General features: G+C 43.4%; 1 protein-coding gene across 1 annotated transcript in view; it reads left to right on the forward strand.

Moving 5' to 3' along the window:
- Positions 1 to 23,054, forward strand: part of EPHX2 (epoxide hydrolase 2) — a 574,957-nt gene that overhangs the window by 151,569 nt on the left and 400,334 nt on the right. The window contains exon 7 of the mRNA XM_085613110.1: positions 21,834 to 21,929. Within this exon, the coding sequence (XP_085469236.1) occupies positions 21,834 to 21,929 (96 nt within the window). The remainder of the gene's footprint in view (positions 1 to 21,833; positions 21,930 to 23,054) is intronic.

Raw genomic sequence — 23,054 nt, forward strand, 5'->3', positions numbered from 1 at the left:
CGCGAGGCCTGGGTTGCAGACGGGCTGGAACTGGACGACGAGGACTGGATTTCCGCGGTGGCCTCTCCGAAGGAGGTGGCCATCCCGGCTCGCCTTCGCTTCGTCCAGCTTAAGATCCTCCACCGGGTCGACGGGGCCAAGGCTTCTACGTATGGGCTTTGTTGGTGACGGATTGTGTAAGCGTGGCTGTGGTGCCTTGGCAACTTTTATGCATATTCTGTCGGAATGCCCACAGGTGGAGCGATTCTGGCGTGGTGTGCATGAGGTCCTGCGTGTGGTAACGCGTGTTGCGCTGTCGCCTGAAGCGAGGAGATGCTTGCTGAATGTGTGGGAACCAAATGACTATTCGGTCCCGCAGATGCGGTGGGTGACTCTGGGATACATGATAGCTAAGCGTGACATTGCTCAATTGTGGGGATCCCAGAGGCCCCCGGCGGTGTCGGCCTGGAAAGAACACATGGATTGGTGTATGTTTCGTGAAAAGGTGGTGTATGTTGCGAGGGGTAAGCCTGGGGCGTGGGTGAAAATCTGGGGCCCCTGGAACACCTATCGCGGGGGTATTTGTGAGCCGCCACTGCTACCGGCCGCCTCGCCAGCTCCGTCCCCTTAGCCGACCCCCTCCCCCAGCCGCGGGCATGTGGTTCCCCTGTCCCTGATCTATTCCCATTCCCCTCTTCAGAGTTTGGCTGCTGGTTGGGATCCCCCACTTAAGGAGCATGTGCCGTCACTTTGGATGGCGGGTTGCCTTGCGGGTGTGGTTTTTTGTGTTGTTCTGTTTTGAAAAAAAGGAAACCGTATTGTGGGCTTGGAGTTATGGGGCCTGCGCTATTGATATCTCCTGATTTACCGATCTGCACCGCCAAGAGACTCTTACTGTAGGTATGTCATATGCTTCTGCCACTCTAGCGGCCGGCCGGATGGTTGTAGGCCCATACTTGTAACCCTTTTTTAACATGTAATAAACGGTTTCAAAAAAAAAAAAAAAAAAAAAATAATAATAAAGTGCCTCAAAACAATCACCGGGCAAAGATATAGATTTAACAGAGCATGATAGGGAGGATTTAAAGAGGACAGCAATTCCTCCACCTCTACGCAGTTGTCTATCCTGCCTCAGTTAAGAGTAACCATCTGGAATGGCTAGCAGTAGGTCATGGCCAGAAGAATCCGAAGCCCAAGTCTCCGTGATAAAAACCCAATCAGGCTGTCTGTCCACTACAAATTCATGAAAGACAACATTATGCTTAATCAACGATCTAGTGTTGATTAAAAAGCCAGTTTTAAGCTGCAGAACGGGCAGACGTCCAGAGAACGAATGGGATCTAATAATAGGAGGGGCAGAACGGCAAAAGGAAGCCTTACAGGTCAGGCATCGCTGAGGATGTAAAATACCTTCAGGAGAGAAGCGGTGAGCGCTTCGCTGCGCTGTAGGTCTGTAAGTCAAGAGTTCCGAGATGGAATATTGCCTATGCGCCTCATTAGATGAAGAAATAAGAGCCGCCGGGTCGAGCCCGCCCTGCAGCCCGTCCTCAGCGCGGACGGGCGCAGACGGGCTGAACTCAGGCGTAACTCCGGCGGAAGTCCGGCGATGACGCTGCGCGATGACGCTGCGCGTGGGCATGGCTACTATTTATACAGGTTGAGCCTCCTAAACGAGGACTAGACCAGGATCAATCTCACCCCTCCCCAATATGGCCGCCAACGAGACAGTGGCGAGGGACCCGCGAAATGCGGTGAAATCCAAATTTACCATGGAAGTGAGAGTGACTGCGTGCAGGTAAGCGAGGCCAGCAGGGTTAAAAACAAGGTAAATAAAGACTAACGAAAACACTAACCTAAATGACAAAACGGGATGTTTTAAAAATACAGCAAGAGCTACGCACTGACAGAGCGCTGCGGTGAAATGCGCGAGAGCTGAATGGAAGCTCGCCTCAAGATTGCCTACTATTTATACAGGTCGAGCCTCCTAAACAAGGACTAGACCAGGATCAATCTCACCCCTCCCCAATATGGCCGCCAACGAGACAGTGGCGAGGGACCCGCGAAATGCGGTGAAATCCAAATTTACCATGCAAGTGAGAGTGACTGCGTGCAGGTAAGCGAGGCCAGCAGGGTTAAAAACAAGGTAAATAAAGACTAACGAAAACACTAACCTAAATGACAAAACGGGATGTTTTAAAAATACAGCAAGAGCTACGCACTGACAGAGTGCTGCGGTGAAATGCGCGAGAGCTGAATGGACATTAAAATAAATTCACAAAGTGGGATATGTTTCTAATCACAGAATGTCCCAAATATGCTTAAAAGTGGAAGCACAAGCCATTTGTTTCTGAGCCATGGATTTTCTGTCATCCGCAATATACACAGAGACAATCAACTTTACGTCTGTAAATCACTGTATGGTAAATGTTACATAAGACAAAGGACAACAAGGTGTAGGAGTCACATGACAACCATATTAGTAGGCAGTATAGTTTAATAGTGATTGATCTGGAGAAACACAAACTCAGAATTTAAAACTTAATACCATGTTTGGGGGTTCACTTTAATAATCCTTATTGATTTCTATCCAAATGAACACTTTTTGCAACATTAGGATAATAAAAGGCTTAGGGGAAAAACCCATAAAGCTCTAGTTTATGCCTTGCAGTTTGTATGCAGCTCTAAGATGAAAGTTAATAGCTCACTGTTCTTTGTTAGGATTATAACTTATAAACTGCAAGTAGCAAAAGGATCTCACTGACAAAAGCAATAACCCACTGACCTATATACAATATGTGCACTTTGTGATGGGCATGGTACATGTTCTTAGCAGCAGGCACATTAACCCTCTGCGCTATCTTTCCATGAGTCAAACCTTCCACTAGACAAAACTCGGATCTCGCTCTAGGAAGCCGTTTATTCACCGGAGTTATCATGACATTTTTATTATTGCCGAAAATTGCTGTAGGCCAGAAAGGAGGCAGCAAGTGCTTTTAAACCCATAATATACAATGCCCCCACTCAAAGTCAGCACCCTTTGCGGTCACACCGGTCGCACTGCCCTAGAGCCAGCTCTTCTCAGGGGTCCTGTGACCTCAGTGACAGAGTCACTGTTGCTCTAGGGTCTGCTACTTCGTAGGCCTGCCTGCAAGACTGGAGGTGAACTTCAGCATAGATTGTGGTGGGCAAGCGTTCAAGGTGAACCCACACTTGCCACTGCTAGGGTTCACCTGCTGGTGTTAAGACACCAGGGCTTTTCCGGATTTTCGGGGCCTTCTAAGGTCTAGCATGGGAATGTGCTCCCTCAGGAGAATGGTCTGGGGGACTGGTCATAAAGGCTGAACCTGGTTCCCCAGTTCTAAATTCGCCAGCTCTGACCATAGTGCTACATCCGCTCCCTCACTGAACACCATACTTCCCCACTGAGAGAAATTCACACTGCCTTCAACTACAATCCAATTTGACCTGCTATAAACAACCGGCTGCGACTCAATTCAAATTACGCACTAGGCAAAAGCAATATGCAGCCTAAAGGAAAAACTAACATCCTGGAAAAAGCAAACACTCCTAGGGAATGAAAGATTAAATAAAACATGTGAAATGTAAGCAGAAACAACATGGTGAACTTAACGCTTTTACACTCACTATTCAGAAATCAGTGAGTGCTTCTGCCTGAAAACTACAGGGCCCAGAACGGACCCATTTCAATGTCCACTGCTTATATGCTTACAAAACGTAAGCAGTATGGTTTAAAAAGACCACATTTGTGAACACAAAGCCGCCCTACACATTTTGTTTTCCAATCCACCTATCAACCAGGTATTGCAGTACCTCCAGGTTTGGCGCACTTCCCCACCGGGGAAAAACAGCGCTTCACTGCCAAACTCAGTAAAGTGACGCTAATGTTTTTGGGGTTTGAATAAAACCGATCTAGCCACTTTAAGAACACTCCATTTTGCTTTATTTAGTTATTGATTTTTCATATTTTGAACCTTTTATTTCCGTGGCTGCACTTTGTAATAGAAAAATGTCAAAACGGCATTTCCAGCAAAAGTGGTTTTCTTTCTTGCATCCATTTCACAGGGGAACAAATGAACGACAGGAAGAAAGAGAGGGTGAGAACCATTTCTTGAGTCAAGGTTTTCGGTAAGTGAGGAGGAGTTAAGACCTAGAGAGGGAATAAGGGTAAGAAAGAGTGGGGGTGGGGGGGCAGCTGCCAGCAGAAGATCAGAAGCGGACACGTTCCTTGTCTTGTCTGGGCAGGAAGCAAGAGACAGAGACCTTTTCCTTCTCTGCTCCCCGCCCGTCTCCGAACAGCCACAAATGTCGAGCCTTCTCTGCAGGCCTTGGATATTTCTGAGGTCCAGGGACACATGTTCAAAATAAAAAAGTAGGGGAACGGAATCTATAGAATTAAAGAAGTAGGGGCATGCCATGCCCTGCTGTTCCCGCCCACTTCGACCACTGCTCTACCTACAGGAAGTGTTTACTCTCCTTGCCTTAAAGTGCTGGGAAGCCCGTGTGCTCTGCTGGGAGGCACTTTCGGTTTGTGTTGAGAGAAAAGGCAAGGAAAAGGAAAGGGGGCAGAGAAAGTGGGTGAGACAGAGCGAGACACACAGGCATGTGGTGACTGTGTAAGAGAGGGCGGTGGAGGCGATAGGGTGACGGAGAGAAGAGAACGGGGTGGGGTGGAGAGACAGAAATAGAGGGCGGTTGGAAGATGTAGAGATGAGAAAGGACGCAGAGGGGAAGACAGCGAGAGGTAACGGTGAGGTGGGTAGAGATATTTACAGACAGAGAAGCAGAGGAAATAGTGAAAGACAGGTGGGGCAGTTTGTGAGAGGGAAAAAGGGGTGGAGGGCGAGAAACACGGAGACAGAGCGAAAGGTGGAGCGTCAGTCAGTGAAGAGAGAGAGAAAAAAAACAAGCTCTCCGCTTTGGCAAAGGCAGCCACTTGTTTATAATTGCATCGCGCTTTCACTTTAAGTGAAAGTGCGATGCAATTATAATGCAAAAATAATGCAAAAATAAACATGCGGCTGCCTTTGGCAAAGCCGAGTGATAACAAAAAAAGTGCATAGCGGCTATTTAGGAGCCACTGTGTCCCGCTGCTAGTAAAAGATGCAATCCTGGTGGGCGGGGCCAAAAGGAGACAGGGTGGTAACCAGGAGGGACTAAAAACCCTTCTGGACAATCAGAACACCCGGTTTTGCATAATTGGTGACGCAAAACGACGCGCACCAATGTAAAACACGGGCAGAGCTGGGACACGGCTTCTGGAATCGTATCGATTCCAAGAAGCCCTCGTAGGACGAGCAGCGCATGCGCTGCTTACGTCACGAGACCTAAAAAGGGGGACAGAGATAGCACCTCTTGTTATAGGCTGATCTCCTTACTCATCATCATCATCATCAAGGTTACTTTATTCTGTTTCAGAGAATAAAACCCATGAAGGTACATAAAATCAGCTATATATTTTGTAGTTACCATAGCCCAATTACATTCACATGATAATCACTTCAGTTATTTCAATTATTAAAAGGAATAAAAATTAAGAATACCATCCTTAAAATCAGTCTAAAACAACACTAAAAGGAAATTCATTATTAATTCTAAATAATGTGAATCAATTACAGATATCAATATCGTTTTCTGATAGCAATTACCACCTTAATAAAATTGCAAACCCCAATACATATGTCTGATGTGGCCAAAGAATACAAGAGATTAAAACCTTCAGTATAAGAGCTTAGCCTACAGCTTTTTAGGTCTCACCTGACCCAGCGCATGCGCTGGTCTGGCGAGACTTTTTGAGAGGGCTCCAAAAAGTGCTACCAGGCCAGCCTAGAGCTACAGTGCATGTGATCGGGCGCACGCGCCGCGCTTGACCGCGATTGCTTTCACTTTCACAGCCGCTTGTTTGTAAGCTACAATGTGTCTTGGAACAGACATGTTGTCAGGTAAGTCGCCTTCACCTTGAGGTTTGCATCAGGGTACATTTTGAAAGCACTTGCTTTTTCATAAAGTCTAATTTTCTGTACATATTTGGTGAAAACGAATCTAATAATGTGCTTCATACCAGTTATAAAATAATAACCTGCATATTCATAGTGCTTTAAGTTGCAGCCAGGGTCTTCATAGCACTATAAAGAACACATAACTATTCCTCACCACTATGTGCGTGTCTCCGGCACCGCCTACATTGCATGCTGCATCACAGTTCCCATACTTTACGCACTGACGTGGTCTGTGCACGCCCCCGAATTTCCATAGCGGACAAGATATCTAGTCCTAGACATGTGGCGAGTCACACTTATCGGAGCTGAGGAAAACAGGTTCACTTATCTTTTTCCCGGCCTCTGTAGAAAGTATGGAAACTACCGAGCATAAAAACCTGATGGAAGCTAAATTAATAACGAGTTATTTTAAAACAAGGTGCCCACCCCCGTGCAGTAGGGTCAGAAGGTTTCTAAAGATGTGCGCCCTGCTTATTTTCACAGCTGGTCTTCTTGGTTCACGAGGCAGCTCGTTTTGTAGGCAGGGTTTCCCAGGACGGGTTGACGTTTGAGGACAGCAGAGAGAAATATAAGTTTACGTAAGAGAGGCCGCGTGCCAAGGGCAGAGTGCACGAGAGCGGGGGGGGGCTCTCACTTTACACACATTGCTCGGTCTCTATACTTCCATTCCCCTCCACGGGCAACTTACACCATGCTAATCCAAGCATCGACAATTCAGCATTTCTCACAAAATACCCCAGAGGCAACATTAACATACATTGTTTACACAACACTGTGTATTCTGCAACGACCAGCTATGCTTTTACCTTAATGCAAATCCATCATCTATTTTTTTCTTTAAATGCAGGACATGCCACTCTCTTTCAGTACACTATTATGAACAGAATTCAACAATGTCGTAAATTGTGTAAATCTTAAAACAGAACAGCGCTATCATTTGCGACCCTTCTCCTATCGGTAATCTTACCAGCTGGAACAGGAACAACCACGTCAGCTGTTTGTGCAAGCCAGTTTCTGGCAAGCTTTTTTTTTTCTTTAAAGAGACAGCAGCATAAATCAGCCACACAGCAACATATTGCAATGACCCACATAGAGTGTTGGTCTAACGTTGCAAAGACATTGAACTAGATTCAATTTTTAACCTTTTCGATGTTACTTTCTGACTCAACTCTAACAGATGGCACGCAAATGTGTGGTATGGAAAAGGTAACATATCACAGATTAAACAAGCATTGGCATAGCCAATAGGTCTCGCCTTTGGTACCTTATTAGTGCTTAGCCATGCACCAGTTGATGTTGTTGCACCAAGGATATTGTGCTGCATAACTAAACAGTTATAAGGTCCCAAAGGCGAAACCTATTGGCTATGCCAATGCTTGTTAAAATTGGGACTAAAAATCTGCTCCTAGGCTCCTTATATAGGCTGTAAAAAAACATAATGCGCAATGTGCTTTGAACTGCCAAATTATCGCAGAGGCAGGGCACTAGGTTGTCTGTCCAACCAGCTTATGTTGGAAAAGCTACTAAAAAATGCAGGGTCAATAGCCGTAATCTTGTTAGGTAAAAGCGAGTCTGAATATTTTAGATAAACGTTAAATAAAATTGCTGTTGGGCCATAAATAAGCACAGAGGACCTGCTACCTCTGGTTGGGAACGACGGGCATTTGCCCTGCCGTAATATGCCTCTTTAATAATTCTTTTCGCATTCTCAGGAATGATTGCAGGGTAATCGAAATATCGTACCAGGCCCAACATATAAAAATTAACCCTGACAAAAGATAGCCAGCGAATATCTAATACACCATCAAGATTAAGACAGTCTATGAAAATATCTCTAGTAGATCTCCTTACTCAACTCTATAGTCAAGGTAGTAGGTCACATCCTCTTGGAGAGCCTTTCAGTGTTGGACGATTAAAACAATGTGCTATCAGAGGCCCTGTATGGGTTTTGTGCAGGAAGGTCCACCGTAGATCAGTGTCTGAATTTTTATCTGATTATAGGGAAATACACAGTTGCCTGCTCTGGTTCCATACTCTTAGGCTTTATGGGCCTTTCATCTGCGTTTGATCGGGTTAACCAATCAAAACTGTTGCAAATTATGTTGTCTTTGGGGGTGTAGCAAGATATTATTCTGTTTCTGAGAGACCTTCACAGAGATACTAAGGTATCAGTCCACTTCTCCATAGACTTAGTGTTCACGTAGCTTTAGCATCAATAGAGGCGTGCAACAGGGTTGTATTTTGACCCCGTTTAATTTATATATCAATAATTTAGAGCAGGACTTGGTTGATGTGAAATCAGATTGCCCGCAAGTGGGGTCACCTAGTCTACCGGTATTATTATACGCAGATGACGCGGGCTCGTGGTTAAAAGTGCAAGAGGATTTACAGTCCCTGTTGACCACCTTTACTAAATTTATGGAAGAGCTGGATTTATGGATTAACAAGGAGAAATCCTTTTTGATGGTTGGTGGTCCCCAATCCACCAAATCAATTTGGTTTAACCTAGGATCGTGTGTCCTTCCCAAGCCTAGAGTTATTTCATACTGGGGCCTGCTGTTTGACTCTGCAGTAAGTTGATATCCTTTAATTACCAGGAAAAAGGAGAACTTTCTATGTGCAAACACTGTAGTTTTGGTACAAGATTGGGCAGCAGACCCACAAGGGCGCTTTTGCAGATTCATAGCACTAAATGTATCTACAAAGTAACTTATGGGAGTGAAATCTGTGGATACGTTAACCAGGCTGAGCTGCAAATATTGCAAAATAATTTTTGAAGGAGGCTTTTGTGCCTTCCACAAAGAATCCCCACTTTTTCAGTGAATGAGGAATTAGGCATAGGATTTATATTAGACATCATGGCCTTTCGCCCCCTTGTACTTTGGATGAAGATTTGGTCAAGGTCGGGTATTAAATTAAGGAAGGAGATTCTGCAAGATTGTTTGTCCCTGGATTATGCATTTTATATCCCCTGGCTCAAGTATATTAGGGCCTCTTTTCAGAACCTAGGCAGGGGCGACCTATTTAGCTCATCAGAAGGCATCTGTAAGCAGAGTATGCTTGGGTTAAAGGAAATTTTTTCAGGCAAAAGCTTATGGACAGAGAAGGGGCTGTATTAGCAAAGCTCTGTGCCGACATCATATTATGTTGAAGAAAGTGCCCGCTACCGAACCTTACCTTCTTTTTGTAAAGAACTGGTATGGTTAATTCCTGTAAACCAGGTTCTGCTTGGATTTATTGCCCTTTTTGTTAGGTTATCCCCAGGGAAAGTACAGGGGGCATATATACATCCTGCGGCTGCGACAAAAGGGCTCTGCAGTACACCGTGCACTTTACCTTGTCCTGCAATTTTTATGCAATGCTCTGGAAGGCATATCTTGTCCCTTTCATGAAAAGGGCACATTTTCCCAAGTTAGGCCAGCTCTCATGTATTTACAGATGCTCTCAGGGGATATTATTTTAGTGTACTTAGTTCCTGAAGATCGCCGTAAGGTTGAGGAACATTCGTGATACAGGCTCTGTTGAGATCTTAGTTTTTTTATTACCTACTACAACGAACGGTATAGCCACCTTTGCACTTTTGGAACTGTACCTAGATTCGTTGATGTTTTATGCAACTTTTTATCTGTCTTTATTGCTGATTTATTGAATGTTATGGTTTTATTGCACCTGCTTTTATGGTTTGTATTCTCAAACTCATATGAAGCTAATTTGATTTGATTTGACTGTATGTTGATACTCCAGCCATGGGACTCATATAGTAAGTCCCTGCTGATAACCAACCACAGGGTTGATTTCTGAATGGTGTTGGGTTACAAAAAAGGCTGCACGAAGTGTCCCACACAGGGCAGAATAATGTTCTGTTATCTTGAGAAAAATTCAAGAATTACATGATCTGTTGACAGCTGACAGTACAATCAGATAAACTGGCTAACGACTGCAGCTAAGATTACTCTGGATTTTTATTTAAAACTTTCAACTTTGGGATACAACAAACAGGTTGCTTGTTTTGCAAAAATATCTTTGAAAGTAGACTGTAGCAACACACAAGTCGATACCAACCACTGTAAAGGGCTTCATGGTCATCCTATAGCAACTCAAGTGGTTTGTGAGTGCTTGGCAGTGAATTGTGATAAAATTAGTTCTTTATATTCATTTAATGTATTTAATCCTATCCCTTTTTAAGTTGCCTAGTTTTTGTTAATACTAGTTTCTATTAAATAAATGTTTTGGGGAATTGATTCATTTCTCTCCAATTTTAATATCAAATTTTACCTGGCAATATCAAACACCAAAAGGATTTGGGAACTACAATGTTAGCAGTTTAAGTTATGAAAACTAGTCTATCCTTTGCTTATACACATGCCAATAAAGGGACAGTGCATTTTATTTTGCAACCACAACACTGTTCCACCCCACCGACCTTCGCAGAGTCTCTTTCATTTTTTTTCTCTTGTAGGAGTAACACAGAATAAAAGTTTTCAGTAATTCTATTTTAGGGTAGGAAAGGGACCTTCAGCTTGAAATCTGATTCCATTATGTCCTGGGGGAGTGAGTGGTGCTGCCTTGGCGGGTCAGAGTTCAAGGGGCAGAAGCATTGGCACGCCCTTGGTACTGCTCCCCTCACTCCCTTGTCTAGGGAAGGGCTGCTGGATGGTGGTCTGAGCTTCTGGGAGATGTTCTCCTGTGGCTCCAGAATTGAAGGAGTCTAAAGCTGGTCCAGCATGTCTGCCATCACAAGCAAGTGGTTATTATTTATAAAGCTTTGTTTATCCTCCTTTGAACCCAAAAACAGAATGCTAAAAAAGGGATTGAGGGGTTGGGCCAAATGCAGTCTCATGGTAAGGATACTTTGTAACATTCAAAAGTGTGTACTTCATTTTTTACAAACCCATGTTATGAGTTTGCAAAATGATATACAAGCTCAAAATATGAGTGCCAGTGATATAAACAGATAAACACCTCCAATTTATTCAGTATACTGTGGTGTGCAAGAGCTAAATTTCAAAGCAAGCCATGTAGAGCTGTGCATTAAAATGAGACTTCGTGATATTAGTTGAGTGAGACTGGAACTGTTCATAAAACCTTGAGAAGTGCTTACTTCTATGCTGCCTTAATGCCTACTATTCAGTATCTAATTTGTATGATTTAAGATAATTGTTTGGACATGGCTGTGCCTTATCGTTCCTCTGGTGTTCCGTTGTTTGACTTGCATGACCATGGAAAGCCACCACGGATAGTACTCTTTTCATAAGCTCGTCGGTCCTTTCCAAGAAGCTTTTAGCGCTCGCTCTCGGCTTTCAAGGCTAATTGAAAACCTGGAATCTGAATGGAGCTTTGAACAATGACACCCATGAGTGGACACATTGTGTGCAATATGGCGATAGGCTGATGCCGTAATTCCCTGTGTCCGCGGCCTGTAAAATCAAGGATGGCCTTGACGGCATGTAATGTGGAGAGTGAAGCATTGTTCCGCTGCTGAAACAGAGCGTCTTGGGTACATCAAAAGACTTACTGTGGGTGGAAGGAAGATAACACACATCTAGATGACTAATTGATTTAATTTATTTTGGATTTTTTGTTTGTCACTTGACCTAGCTTAGGTTTTACATAATTGGGCAGAGGATATTGGGTTTACAGTGAGGGGATCAAATGATTTAGGCAATTAGGGACTTTGTATTAATTAGTGCAAGGAATCACATGTCTTCATAACCTTCATCTTGTAGGTATGCTGCACCTCCTTGTGGCAGAGTTGAACGCTGCACCTGCACAACTTGAAACAGCAGAGCTAGAGGCGGGGGAAGTGTCTCCTACACTTATTCCATCTGTCACTCCTTTCGAGTTTATGGGTGTCCCACTTCTCTCTTTTATTCTGCTGGGTGATCCGAACTGTAGTCTGTGCTGCACTCCCTATTTCAGGAGAAAGATCTTACTTTTGCATTTTTGGTGGTGTACAGGAAGCTTTCTCTCAGATGTGTGTGTGTCTCAGACCGTTGCACAGAATCCTGACCTTATGGTAGTGGTTTTGTATTAGTCTACTCACGGTTACATTGACCTCAATTCGACCTCCTCTCACCTCTTAGGCTGATAGTACCTATTTTTTCTGGTTTCACAGCCAATCTTACAGGCAGAGATGTAGTGTGAGAAAGAAACGCTTAAACCATAACCACGCACTCCTCGCCACGTCTTCTTCCCATTTCCTACCTCTCAGGCTTGTCAGAAGCTTTTGTGGGGCCGGGGTCTCAAACATCATGCGGGGCCTGTTGAGTTGGACATAATCCCATCTAGTAGGGCCTAGTGTCATAGCCTCATCATGAATATCTCACAAAAACACGCCCGACCTGCTATTGGGATGTGCGTAGATCTACTTTTTTGCAGTGACTGCACTGGGGCTAAGACAGTCTACCCCAGCTGCTTCGTCCTTGTGCTGGATCAGCTTCCCATCCCCTGGCGACGTTTTTAATTCAATACTGTGTACATCGGATTATCACAATTCTCTGCTTGACACACAGATACAGCAATAAAATAAAGCACTGATTCCCAGGATGCTCCTTCTCCTCCGTCAATTAAAATGTTTCTTTATGAAACTTGTAGTGTGCGTAATGAGTATTTAACTGACCTCTTTAGTGCAGTGGCAGATAGTACAAATTATATGATTTAAATGGATAGTAAGGTTTGAGTAGTGCCCTCTTCCTCTGGTCTCCTACAGTGAGTATGAAATGCTTTCTGATAGGCTTCAAATTCTGTGTGGACTTTTTATACAGCACCCAGGGTCATCTGGGCAAGAGGGACATCAAGATTATTTGTCAGAGATACCAGAGTTTTGTCATCAGATGGCGTATTTGAGTCCTCTGTTACAGAAAAAGGCACAGTTGTACATAGGTGCCCTCGGATACATGAGGTTCCATCTAGATCTCTCTCCAATGTTCATTTTCTCAGGAAGTTCAGTAGATTGCCCACCCAAACACTATTGTCACTACATAAACCAGATATGCCTTGAGGCATGTCACTCTGCAAGGGTCTCAGCTTTGGTTGTTCCTTTGAGTGGAATAGAGGGTATCTAAATTCCTTTAGAGGGATCCACACTTTTTCCGGTATTTTTTCTTCTTGTGCAGTCCAAACACAGTCAATAGCTTCTCACAGGTAACAGTACCTGGTACTTTGCTACAATTGAAGCTTCAGCAGTGCAATAAATGACTTCCCTTGAGTACTGTTGCATCAGATAAGGCTTTTGAGAAGTAAGAACAGGATATCTTCGACTTATGTGTTTTTCTTACATCTGATCTGGATGTGCAAACTAGTTATTCCTTCGGGTTCTCTGCCGTACATCCTCCGTTCCAAGTAAATTTGGGCATAACATTATACTAGGGGCTGTTTGTGTTGCATTCCTAATGACAAACATATTGGAAGCTGGTATCCCACCTAACATTTTAAGATGTACGAACTAATCTGAGAACATTTCTGAGAAGAGTTCAAGAGTTCTGGAAAATTGATTGGCTGTCTATAGAGATTGGTATCTCTGGAGATCTGTATTGTATTCTATTATCCCACTTCTCTGCAAGAAGGGTCTTTCCATTGACTTGTACAATTTCATTGTGAGACAGGTAGGGGTATAGTTTGACCTGGTGGCTGCCACTAATCATAAATAAAGTGAACCCAGATAAAGATGGTCCATCGAGGTCTATTTATCTAATCAGGCTGCTGATCAGTGTATTATGGCTAATGGTGTAGAAAGCCGTCAAGAGGTCCAGAGGAAGCAGACCACTTTCCTGGGGCAGGTGATTAGCTGTTCCTTTTCTGAGTTTTAGAAATAGGCAGAAGCCTGATTGGGCATTGTTTAGCAGTACATCAGCCCCAAATATGTAATGAATTAAGAGAGGAACATCATTTCCATAGCCTTGATGATAAAAATGGCTCGAGGATGGGGTTGAAGTTGAACACACCATCATAATCTGACTTTACGTTTTAAAATGAGGCAATATGAGTTAAAGTTTGCATTTGGAGGGAATTCCCCTGAAGTGGTTGTATATTTTGTGGGAATTTGAAGGAAAAGTACAGTGTGAGATTGGTGTTGCAGAGGTCATTTGTTGGCAAGATTGTGTGGAACAATGAGAGGATCTCAATGACGTATGGTTGATGGACCAAGTCGAAATCCCAGAAGGTGGCTTGAAACTTGGTTACATGCTATTTCTGGGATGAGGTAGGGTGAAATTTAGGGCAGACGCGCAAACGGGTTTGCGACCCTTTTGCGCATGAAAAATCTAATAGGGCCATGCACAATCCCTGTTTAGCGATTCACAATGTTTTTGCGACTCGCTAAATAGGAATTGTGAGTCGCTATTAGGAAGGGGCGTTCCAAGGACGCCCCTTCCTAATAGCGAGTCAGAGGCCTATATAAGAATGTTTTGCGACCGCAATTGTGGTCACAAAACACTTGCAATTTGCCGCCCTCTTCAAGAGGGTGGTAAAGCACTCGCAAATGGGGAGGGGTCCCCCGGTGGCTCCTTCCCCTTTGCAAATGCAGGGGAAAATGTTTTTCAGGGGCAGGCAGTGGTCCCAGGACCACTACCTGCCCTTAAAAAATGAAACGAAAACGTTTCAATTTTCTTTTTTTAAATGCATCGCGTTTTCCTCTAAGGAAAACGGAATGCATTTAAAAAAAATAACTGCTTTACTTAAAAGCAATCCCAGACACGGAAGTCTGCTGAGCCCAGCAGGCCACCATACCTGGGAGGGCCAGCCATTCCTAATGGGGTCGCAAATTGCGAGTGCCTCATTAATATGCATGAGGTTTGCAAAATGTTATACAAACTCAAAATATGAGTGCCAGTGATATAAACACCTTCAATTTATTCAGTATACTGCGGTGTGCAAGAGCTAAAATTCAAAGCAAGCAATGTAGAGCTGTGCATTAAAATGAGACTTCATGATATTAGTTGAGTGAGACTGGAACTGTTCACGAAACCTTGAGAAGCACTTACTTCTATGCTGCCTTAATGATTGCTATTCAGAATCTCATTTGTATGAATTAAGATAATTGTTTGGACATGGCTGTGCCTCATCGTTCCTCTGGTGTTCCGTTGTTTGACTTGCATGACCATGGAAAGCCACCACGGATAGTACTCTTTTCATAAGCTCGTCGGTCCTTTCCAAGAAGCTTTTAGCGCTCGCTCTCGGCTTTCAAGGCTAATTAAAAACCTGGAATCGGAATTGAGTATTTGAACAATGACAACCATGTGTGGACACATTGTGTTCAATATGGCGATAGGCTGATGCCGTAATTTCCTGTGTCCGCGGCCTGTAAAATCAAGGATGGCTTTGACGGCATGTTATGTGGAGAGTGAAGCATTGTTCCGCTGCTGAAACAGAGCATCTTGGGGACATCAAAAGACTTACTGTGGGTGGAAGGAAGATAAAGCACACCTAGATGACTAATTGATTTAATTCATTTTAGATGTGTTGTTTGTCACTTGATCTAGCTTAGGTTTTACATAATTGAGCAGAGGATATTGGGTTTACAATGAGTGGATCAACTGATTTAGGCAATTAGGGACTTTGCATTAATTAGTGCAAGGAATCCCATGTATTGTACGTATGCTGCACCTCCTTGTGGCAGAGTTGGACGCTGCACCTGCCCAACTTGAAACAGCATAGCCAGAGGAGGGGGAAGTGCCTCTAACACTTATTCCTTCTATTGCCCCTTTAAGGATTATCGGTGTCACACTTCATTTTTTTTCTGCTGGGTGATCTGAACTGGAGTCAGTCACATCAGGGGAAAGACCTTGCTTTTGCACTTTTGGTGGTGTACATGAAGCTTTCAGTCAGATGTTTGTTTGTTTCAGACCTGTTAGACCGGGCATCCTTGGCATGGTTTTCCTGGACTTTTTGCCTCTACCTCCTGTGTTTTTTATGCTGTGCTGGATGTAGTTTTTGCTGGTTTAGATGCTTTGGGCACTTTGCCACTGCTGATCAGTGTCAAAGTGCATATGCTTCCTGTGTAAATTGTAAATGTAATTGGTTCTCCTTGATTGGCATATTTGATTTACTAGTAGGTCCTTACTTGCTTGTAAATCATATGCTACTAGTCGGCCTGCAGCACTGATTGTGCCACCCACATGAGTAGCCCTGAAAAGGTGTCACAGGCCTGCCACCGCGGTGCCTGCGCGCAGTTTGTTAACTACCATGTCGACTTGGCAAGTGCACCCACCTGCCAGGCCCTACCGTTCCCTTTTCTTACACATAGGATACCCCTATGGTAGGCTCAAGGTACCCCCCTGGGCAGGGTACCATGTATGTGAAAGGTAGGACATGTACTGATGTGTGTAACATTTCCTGATAGTGAATTACTGCCAATTTCGTTTTCCACTGTTGCAAGGTTACCTGTTCCTATAGGAGAGAATGGGGAGTTTGTTTATGGCATCTTATAAACATAACTGCTCCTGAGAACAAGTTAAGAAAATAAAGTTTAGTATGCCTGAGATCAGAATGTTAAGATGCATCTTTTAGTAAGAGTGATTTTTACATTCTGTGTTTGAAAATACCACTTTTAGAAAGTAGGTATTTTCTTGTTCAACCTTCCAGTGTGCCTCTGCTGAGATGTGGATTGCCTGTCTGGGTTTTGGAGTGTCAGGGGCTGGGGAGGAGCAGTGGCTCCAGAGAGCCTGATGCGTCAGGGCTGGGCTGAATAGACCTGGGCTGCATTTAGAGTAGGGGGAGGTGATTTCGTTTCACCTGAATGGGCCAGGTCTGCCTTCCACAATGCTGTCTCCACCTCCTGCCAGGAAGCTGCACCATAGAGGACATAACTGGTTTTGGCTGGGTAAAGGGCTTTTCTGCTACCAGAGAAGAACGGATTTTGTAGTATAAATATTGGGGCCCAAACCCCAGAATGTTAGATCATTCCTGTAATTTTCAAGATGACCCTTTGCCAAGGATAAGAGAGGGAGAGACTGAGGAGAAGTACTACCCTTGCTGTGTGTCTGGGGTTGGTCTGCAGTTGCTGTTTCTGCCAAGGAAAGGAGAAGGACTTTGCTGTGTGCTGTGTCCCCTGCTTGAAGAAGATATCCAAGGGCCTGTGTGTGCTGGCCTCCAGTTCTGAAGTCTCAGGGACACAAATACTTCACCCCCAGCTCCCCTGAACTCTGCTGTTATGAGTTCTGACCTGCCTAGAGTTGCCTGTGCCAGTTTTTGTGCCTCTAGAGGTTGTTGATGCTGTTTCGGAGCTGGAAGAAAGAAGAAACGTGAAGAACTGCAAAAATCAATGCATCTCTCTTCTTGCGGCTGTTTTCTCGGTGCATCCCCACGGCGCGAGAAGAATTTCCATGCATCGCCGTGCCGCTGCGAAAACCGTTGCAGTGCGTGTCGCCGCTGCGAGAATCGACGCATCGAGGGATTGCGGCTGAAGAGGACCGACATCGCTGCTCGACGCCACCGGATCAATCGCCTACGCATCCCAGATTTCCAGGCATCGTACCTGTGTGGCAAACTTTCCAGACGCATCACCTGCGAACCGCAACTGGCACGAAGAACCGATGCATCACTCCCCATACAGATCGGAACCAACGCAACTCATCCTCTGCGGACCTCAGAACTGTCGCATCGCCTTCCTCAGGTCTCAGGAGTGTCGCATCTCTTTGTTTTCCGAATTTGCGGCTGTTTGGCTTGGGAACTTTTGACACATCTACAGGTACTTTGGTGAAAAGACACGCATCCATAGATTTCTTTGGTACAAGTACTTGAAACCTTTTGAAAGTCATATTTTTAAACTGTGTATGTTGGATTTTTGTCATTTTGGTCTTGTTAAGTTTAGATAAAGATACTTTATTTTTCTAGACTGGTGTGGTGTCCATTTGTGGTGTTTTCACTATGCTACTGTGAGTGTTGGTATAAATACGTTACACATTGGCTTTGGCATATGCCTGTCTACTAGTGCCAAGCTACCAAGGGGGTGAGCAGGGGTTATCTGAAGTGCGTATCCCCCTTACCCTGACGAGAAGCAAGGGTCCCTATTTGGACAAAGGTACCTACCTCTGCCAACTAGAGACCCCAATTTCTAACAAGATCATTGCACAGAATCCGTACCTTATGGTACTGGTTTGGCATAAGTCCACTCACGGTTACACTGCCCTTGATGGAGCGGAAAATTTCACAGTAATCTCTCAATGCAAAACAACTTTACCCCTTGTTTTCCACTCAAAGGCGATGGACCTTTGCCACCATGTGATGACTCAAAAGGAGACTTTGCATAAACATCAGCAATTCAAATGCCAGTAAATATTTAAGGCAATAATGAGAGTTGTGAGTAGTTTTAAAGGGATTTATTTTTCAATCAAAATTTATTTAAGTTTCACTGACTTCATTCGTTAGTCAAATATCAATCAGGTTACAGAATTGAAAATAGGAAAAAATAGAAATGAATACAGAACATATTCTAGTTCTCATACAAAGCACTCCATAAAGGATGAAATCCCTATTTCTATGGAAAATGAGGCATAAATGTCAGTCAGAACTCATAAAGAGTTCAGGAAATATAATGCAAGAGTGAGCTTAGCATATAGGTAAATCAATGATTAATTATTGCAAAATCTCACATAAAGAGAAATAAATGCATAGGTCAAATAAGTCTTGAAGTCTACATCTAAATCTGTCCTTGTTCCCTTACAGCTGATTTCCTCATCACGTTGAACTTCTTCTCTCTGTCTGCCTATCTGTGTCTTTTCGCAGAAGCTGCCCATGGGCCCCTCCTCCCTCTGCAGAACTTTTAAAAAACGGTGTGATTCTGCAAGCGTCCTGCTAAAAATAATAGGCAAAAGCCTCCACCTCTCAGCTTGGGGCTAGTGTATATTTCCAACAAAACATGTGACTTGGTCTTTGTACTTTGTCCAATTGGAATTGCAGAAAGTTTCACGTCATCAATCAGGAGAGTTCTTGTGACACATTTTAATATTGCTCTAAATCATATCATCTCATCTTCCTGCTAAAGAAACAATTTATTTCAACTTATTTAAACTAATCAGAAAACATTTACTCCAGCAAGAATGTATTTTTATTGACGGAAACTGTGACTACATTTTACAATAATTAATACGAAGCAAATGTGTGCTTTGCAGTTTCACTCTACGTTATGAAATGAATAATGCTTTTTTTAAACAACTGAATACTGATAAAAGCAAACTACAAGCATAAATTATAAGAAGGTCTTTCATGAAGAAATAGAAACGGAAAGGGGAGGCAGACATTCCATTCATATCTCAAGGACGGACAGTGAGCTTTCCAAAGCAAACTAAATCACGAGCTGTGTATTTCAGCTTTCATCTACACTTCAAAATGCGTGTTAATTCAGCACAAATATATATGCTACTTTGAAAGTTCAAAACACATTTTCCAAATTAAGTGTACTTCTATAGTGAGGTAAAATCTAAACTAAACACATTTTAATCAACCATAAATTAATTAATTGGGCATGATTTTACATGATTCATTAGACTGAAAGCATCTGACCAGGCCCCATTCACTGTTTTCACTTTTCATGCACCGAATGTCTGCGTGCCACTTTTTAAATGCAGTTTATGTCTGAAACTCAAAGCAGCTTTTGTCATTTAGTAATGACTAAATCTATAGGTGAAATTAAAGTGCCATCACTAGGTAGCCGGGAGAGTTAGCATACAACGCAGTGAGTTTGTTGGACCTAGCCAGAAGAAAACAAAGTTGATTAGAGAGCCTGTATCTGATGATTCCCTATGTGCTGGAAAACACCAGCATTTGCAGGAAAGAAAGTGTATTTTTGCAGTTGTATGAAGACTGGGAAGGCTTTGTGGCAGCTATTCAATAAAAATTCAGCTTCCTAAGTTAAGGGAAAAGTCTGGTCTTTCCTTCATGATTTTTATCTTGAAATAGATAGGTCCCCTGTCCCTTTGAATTTTTAGTACTTACTTTGAAGCATATCTAGTTGAAGGCCCAGGTGGAGGCAAGCTTGGGACTCCTCTCTGGGCCTACCATTGTCACTGAGATAACAACATGGTGTTGATGGAGATGCAGTTTGTACCTTACAAAGGCTGCAATCTGTCTAGACAAGACCATGCACAGGGGTTGCACATCTAGCATAGTCTTTTATCCAAAACCGTTGAAGCAATCAGGAGGTATGTGTCTCACTTCCCATCTTACAATACAATTTTAGAACTTTCAATTCAAGGATGCTCAGACCAAGAAATTGGTGGTGGATTCTTTATCACTAAGCAAGCTTTTGAATCCACAGTTTGACTATGAGAAATCTCTTCCTGCATGCCTATAATTTGAAACAGAATGAATGTTGTACAGTCTGATTTCTGTGTAAGTTGACCTAAGATACTACACTCCCCAAACCAATGAGCATTTACACTCCCCAAAGTGAGTTCTCCTAGATTTTTATATTTATTATATTACTTTGTAATCCTATGGTCCACTTCTGCAAATATGGTTTGCCAAGTAGCACTGCTACCACTTTTTGTATAGTACATTTCTTCTTGGACGTGGTGGTTTAATGCAGGGCAAGGTCTTTTTGATATTAAGGAGATACTGAACCTTTGTATGTCTGTCTCCCCAGTGCCTCCTGTTGCCTGTTTCTCCCCATGTCTCGTGTGCCCTTGTCTTCATGTTTCCATGTCTTCCTGTCATCTTCTTGTGTCTCCACAGTGCTTTCTCATGTTTCTCCAATGCGTTTTGTATCTGTATTTCTGCATGACTGTGTTGCTTCAATGTCCATATCTGCCCAGTGTCTCTGTCTCTCTTCGTATGTCTTCCTATGTATGTTGTAGTGTCTAGCTCTCCTCGTGGTGCATGTTAACTCAGTATTTTCCCATTTTTCTCTCTGGCGCCATGGTTGCTCATCTTTGTGTCTCTATGGCCAAGTTCATGTTTTCCCAGGTTCTCAGTGTCTGTGTCTCTTAGTGTTTGTGTCCCTCCAGTGTCTGCTACGTCCCACTGTCTTCCCATACCTACCTGATGTGTTTCCACGTCTGTTCCCCTAGGTCTTTGTCTATGTGCATTTCGTGTCTCCTGTGTGTCTTTCTGTGTGTAATCATTCCTGTATCTCACCATGTTTCGGTCTCAGGCTCTGCCCTGTGTTGTTGGGTATCTCGCCGCTGTTTCTCTATATGGATGTCATCCCATACATTGTCCCCTCCTGTCCCCCATCTTGATTCTGATGTATTAGTTTTCTGTTGAGTATCACTGTCATTCGATACTCATTCCCAGCATATGCAAAGAGATACGAAAATACCTAAGGGGCACTTGTTTACCACAGGTCTGCATGTGATCAAATCCTCTCTCTGGGTTGAACTTTCAAAGCAGCTCTTTCGTTTGGCCAGGTACTCGTGTGTATCCTGGTTGGTTATTTCCTTGATTGTGCAAACATTTTACCATCCATCTATAATTTCTGATTGGCAATATGTTCTTCAACTATGTGGTGATGGAAAGGATCCTCACATTATCCTAAAAAGTGTCACTCACCAGTAGTAACCTTATTTCCTATTCAGAGAATGTAGGCTCCCATAACATAACCAATCTATTTTACATTTACATATATTTACAATTATTTAATTAGCTGCACAGATTCATGTACTTACCAATGTTTTATAATAAGAGTGAACTGTCTAGGAAGGCCAGAGTGGGCCAAGAACAGGTTTCAGTGGCATGCTTGTGTGTTGCTTCCTCTCTAAGGCATTGTTTATTGTCCTTTGACTGTTCCTTGATCCCATGGTCAGCACTTTTTGGTGCTGGACTAAAAGTAATGCTGGTCTGCCGCGAGTTTGGTAGATGTTGAAAACATTCATACAGTGCTTGTTTTTTTCTCTTCTCTAGCCTGGTGTCCAGATACACTATGTTGAAAAGGGAAATGGCCCAGTGCTGTGCCTTTGTCATGGATTTCCAGAAAGTTGGTACTCCTGGAGATACCAGGTAAGGTTCTTTCTAGCCTCAAACTTTGAGAGTTGTGTGCAAGTTCTCCAATGCAGATTCTCCCTACAGTCTCACAGAGATGCCTTTGAGTATGATACTTGTTCTGCTGGTGTGGAACCTGAATATCAACTACAGAATATCGTGGGACGCTAATATCGTCGACAGAATATAGAGGTACAAAATATCGAAAAGTAATTATGTATAGATTTTCTATACCTAGCTCCACAACTAACAACAAAGTGTTTATCGCCAAGGTATATAGATGTGAGTTACGAGTAGCAAATCTGCACTTCCCCAAATGCTCTTACCTTTCGATATTTTGTCTACGATATTAGTGTGCCACGATATTCTTGTACTCCATATTTTAGAGCCCAGCTGTTTTGCTTTGTCATCAATGCACTTACACTGACAAAGCAATTGGCACAAGATAGAATACAAGTCAGTCTTGCAAATGTAGTATGTACTTCTCTTGCTCCTTAGAAATTTTGGTCATGTATGAGGAAGATCAGTGTCATTTTACAGTAAATGAAGAACACTGTTTATCAGGTGTTTTCTTCTCAAGCACGTACGTAGAAGGATAGCGCCAGGCTTTCACTGGTCTCCAACTGCAGGTAATCTTATCCGATATTTCCAATGTATTTAGTCCCTAACCCCTCTGCAGTGGTTCTGAACCTCAAAGTTTGTAAAGAGCAGCGGCGTCCGGCACAGGTAAGAGTGGCAGGGCAGGGTGGGAGTGGGAGGAAGTCGACAGACGACGGAATAGGTATAATTAAATAAATAACACCTATGCCGTCTGTCGGCTTCCCCCCTGCCGTGCCCCACCCCACCGTGCTTACCTGTGCCGGCCGCCGCTGGTAAAGAGGATCAGCAGTTGCTTTTGCCTGTAGCAATTTCCACTCCAGTCGAAGAATGGAGTGGTACTGAATTCAGGCAAATACTCAAGGATCATCAGAAGTGGCTTCTATGTGCTTCTACAGATTCGCTTAAGTTGGTTGCGTGCTCATTCCAAGTTGCTTTTTCATGGAAATCAGTGCTCAAGATGTCAGACCCAGATTCATTCCCACCAGAGAGGCATCTGAACAACGTCTTAACGGTTGTCTTTTTAGTTAAGGCCTACAGGTGGGG

The sequence above is a fragment of the Triturus cristatus genome, chromosome 6, assembly GCF_964204655.1.
Source record: "Triturus cristatus chromosome 6, aTriCri1.1, whole genome shotgun sequence".
Taxonomy (NCBI): domain Eukaryota; kingdom Metazoa; phylum Chordata; class Amphibia; order Caudata; family Salamandridae; genus Triturus; species Triturus cristatus.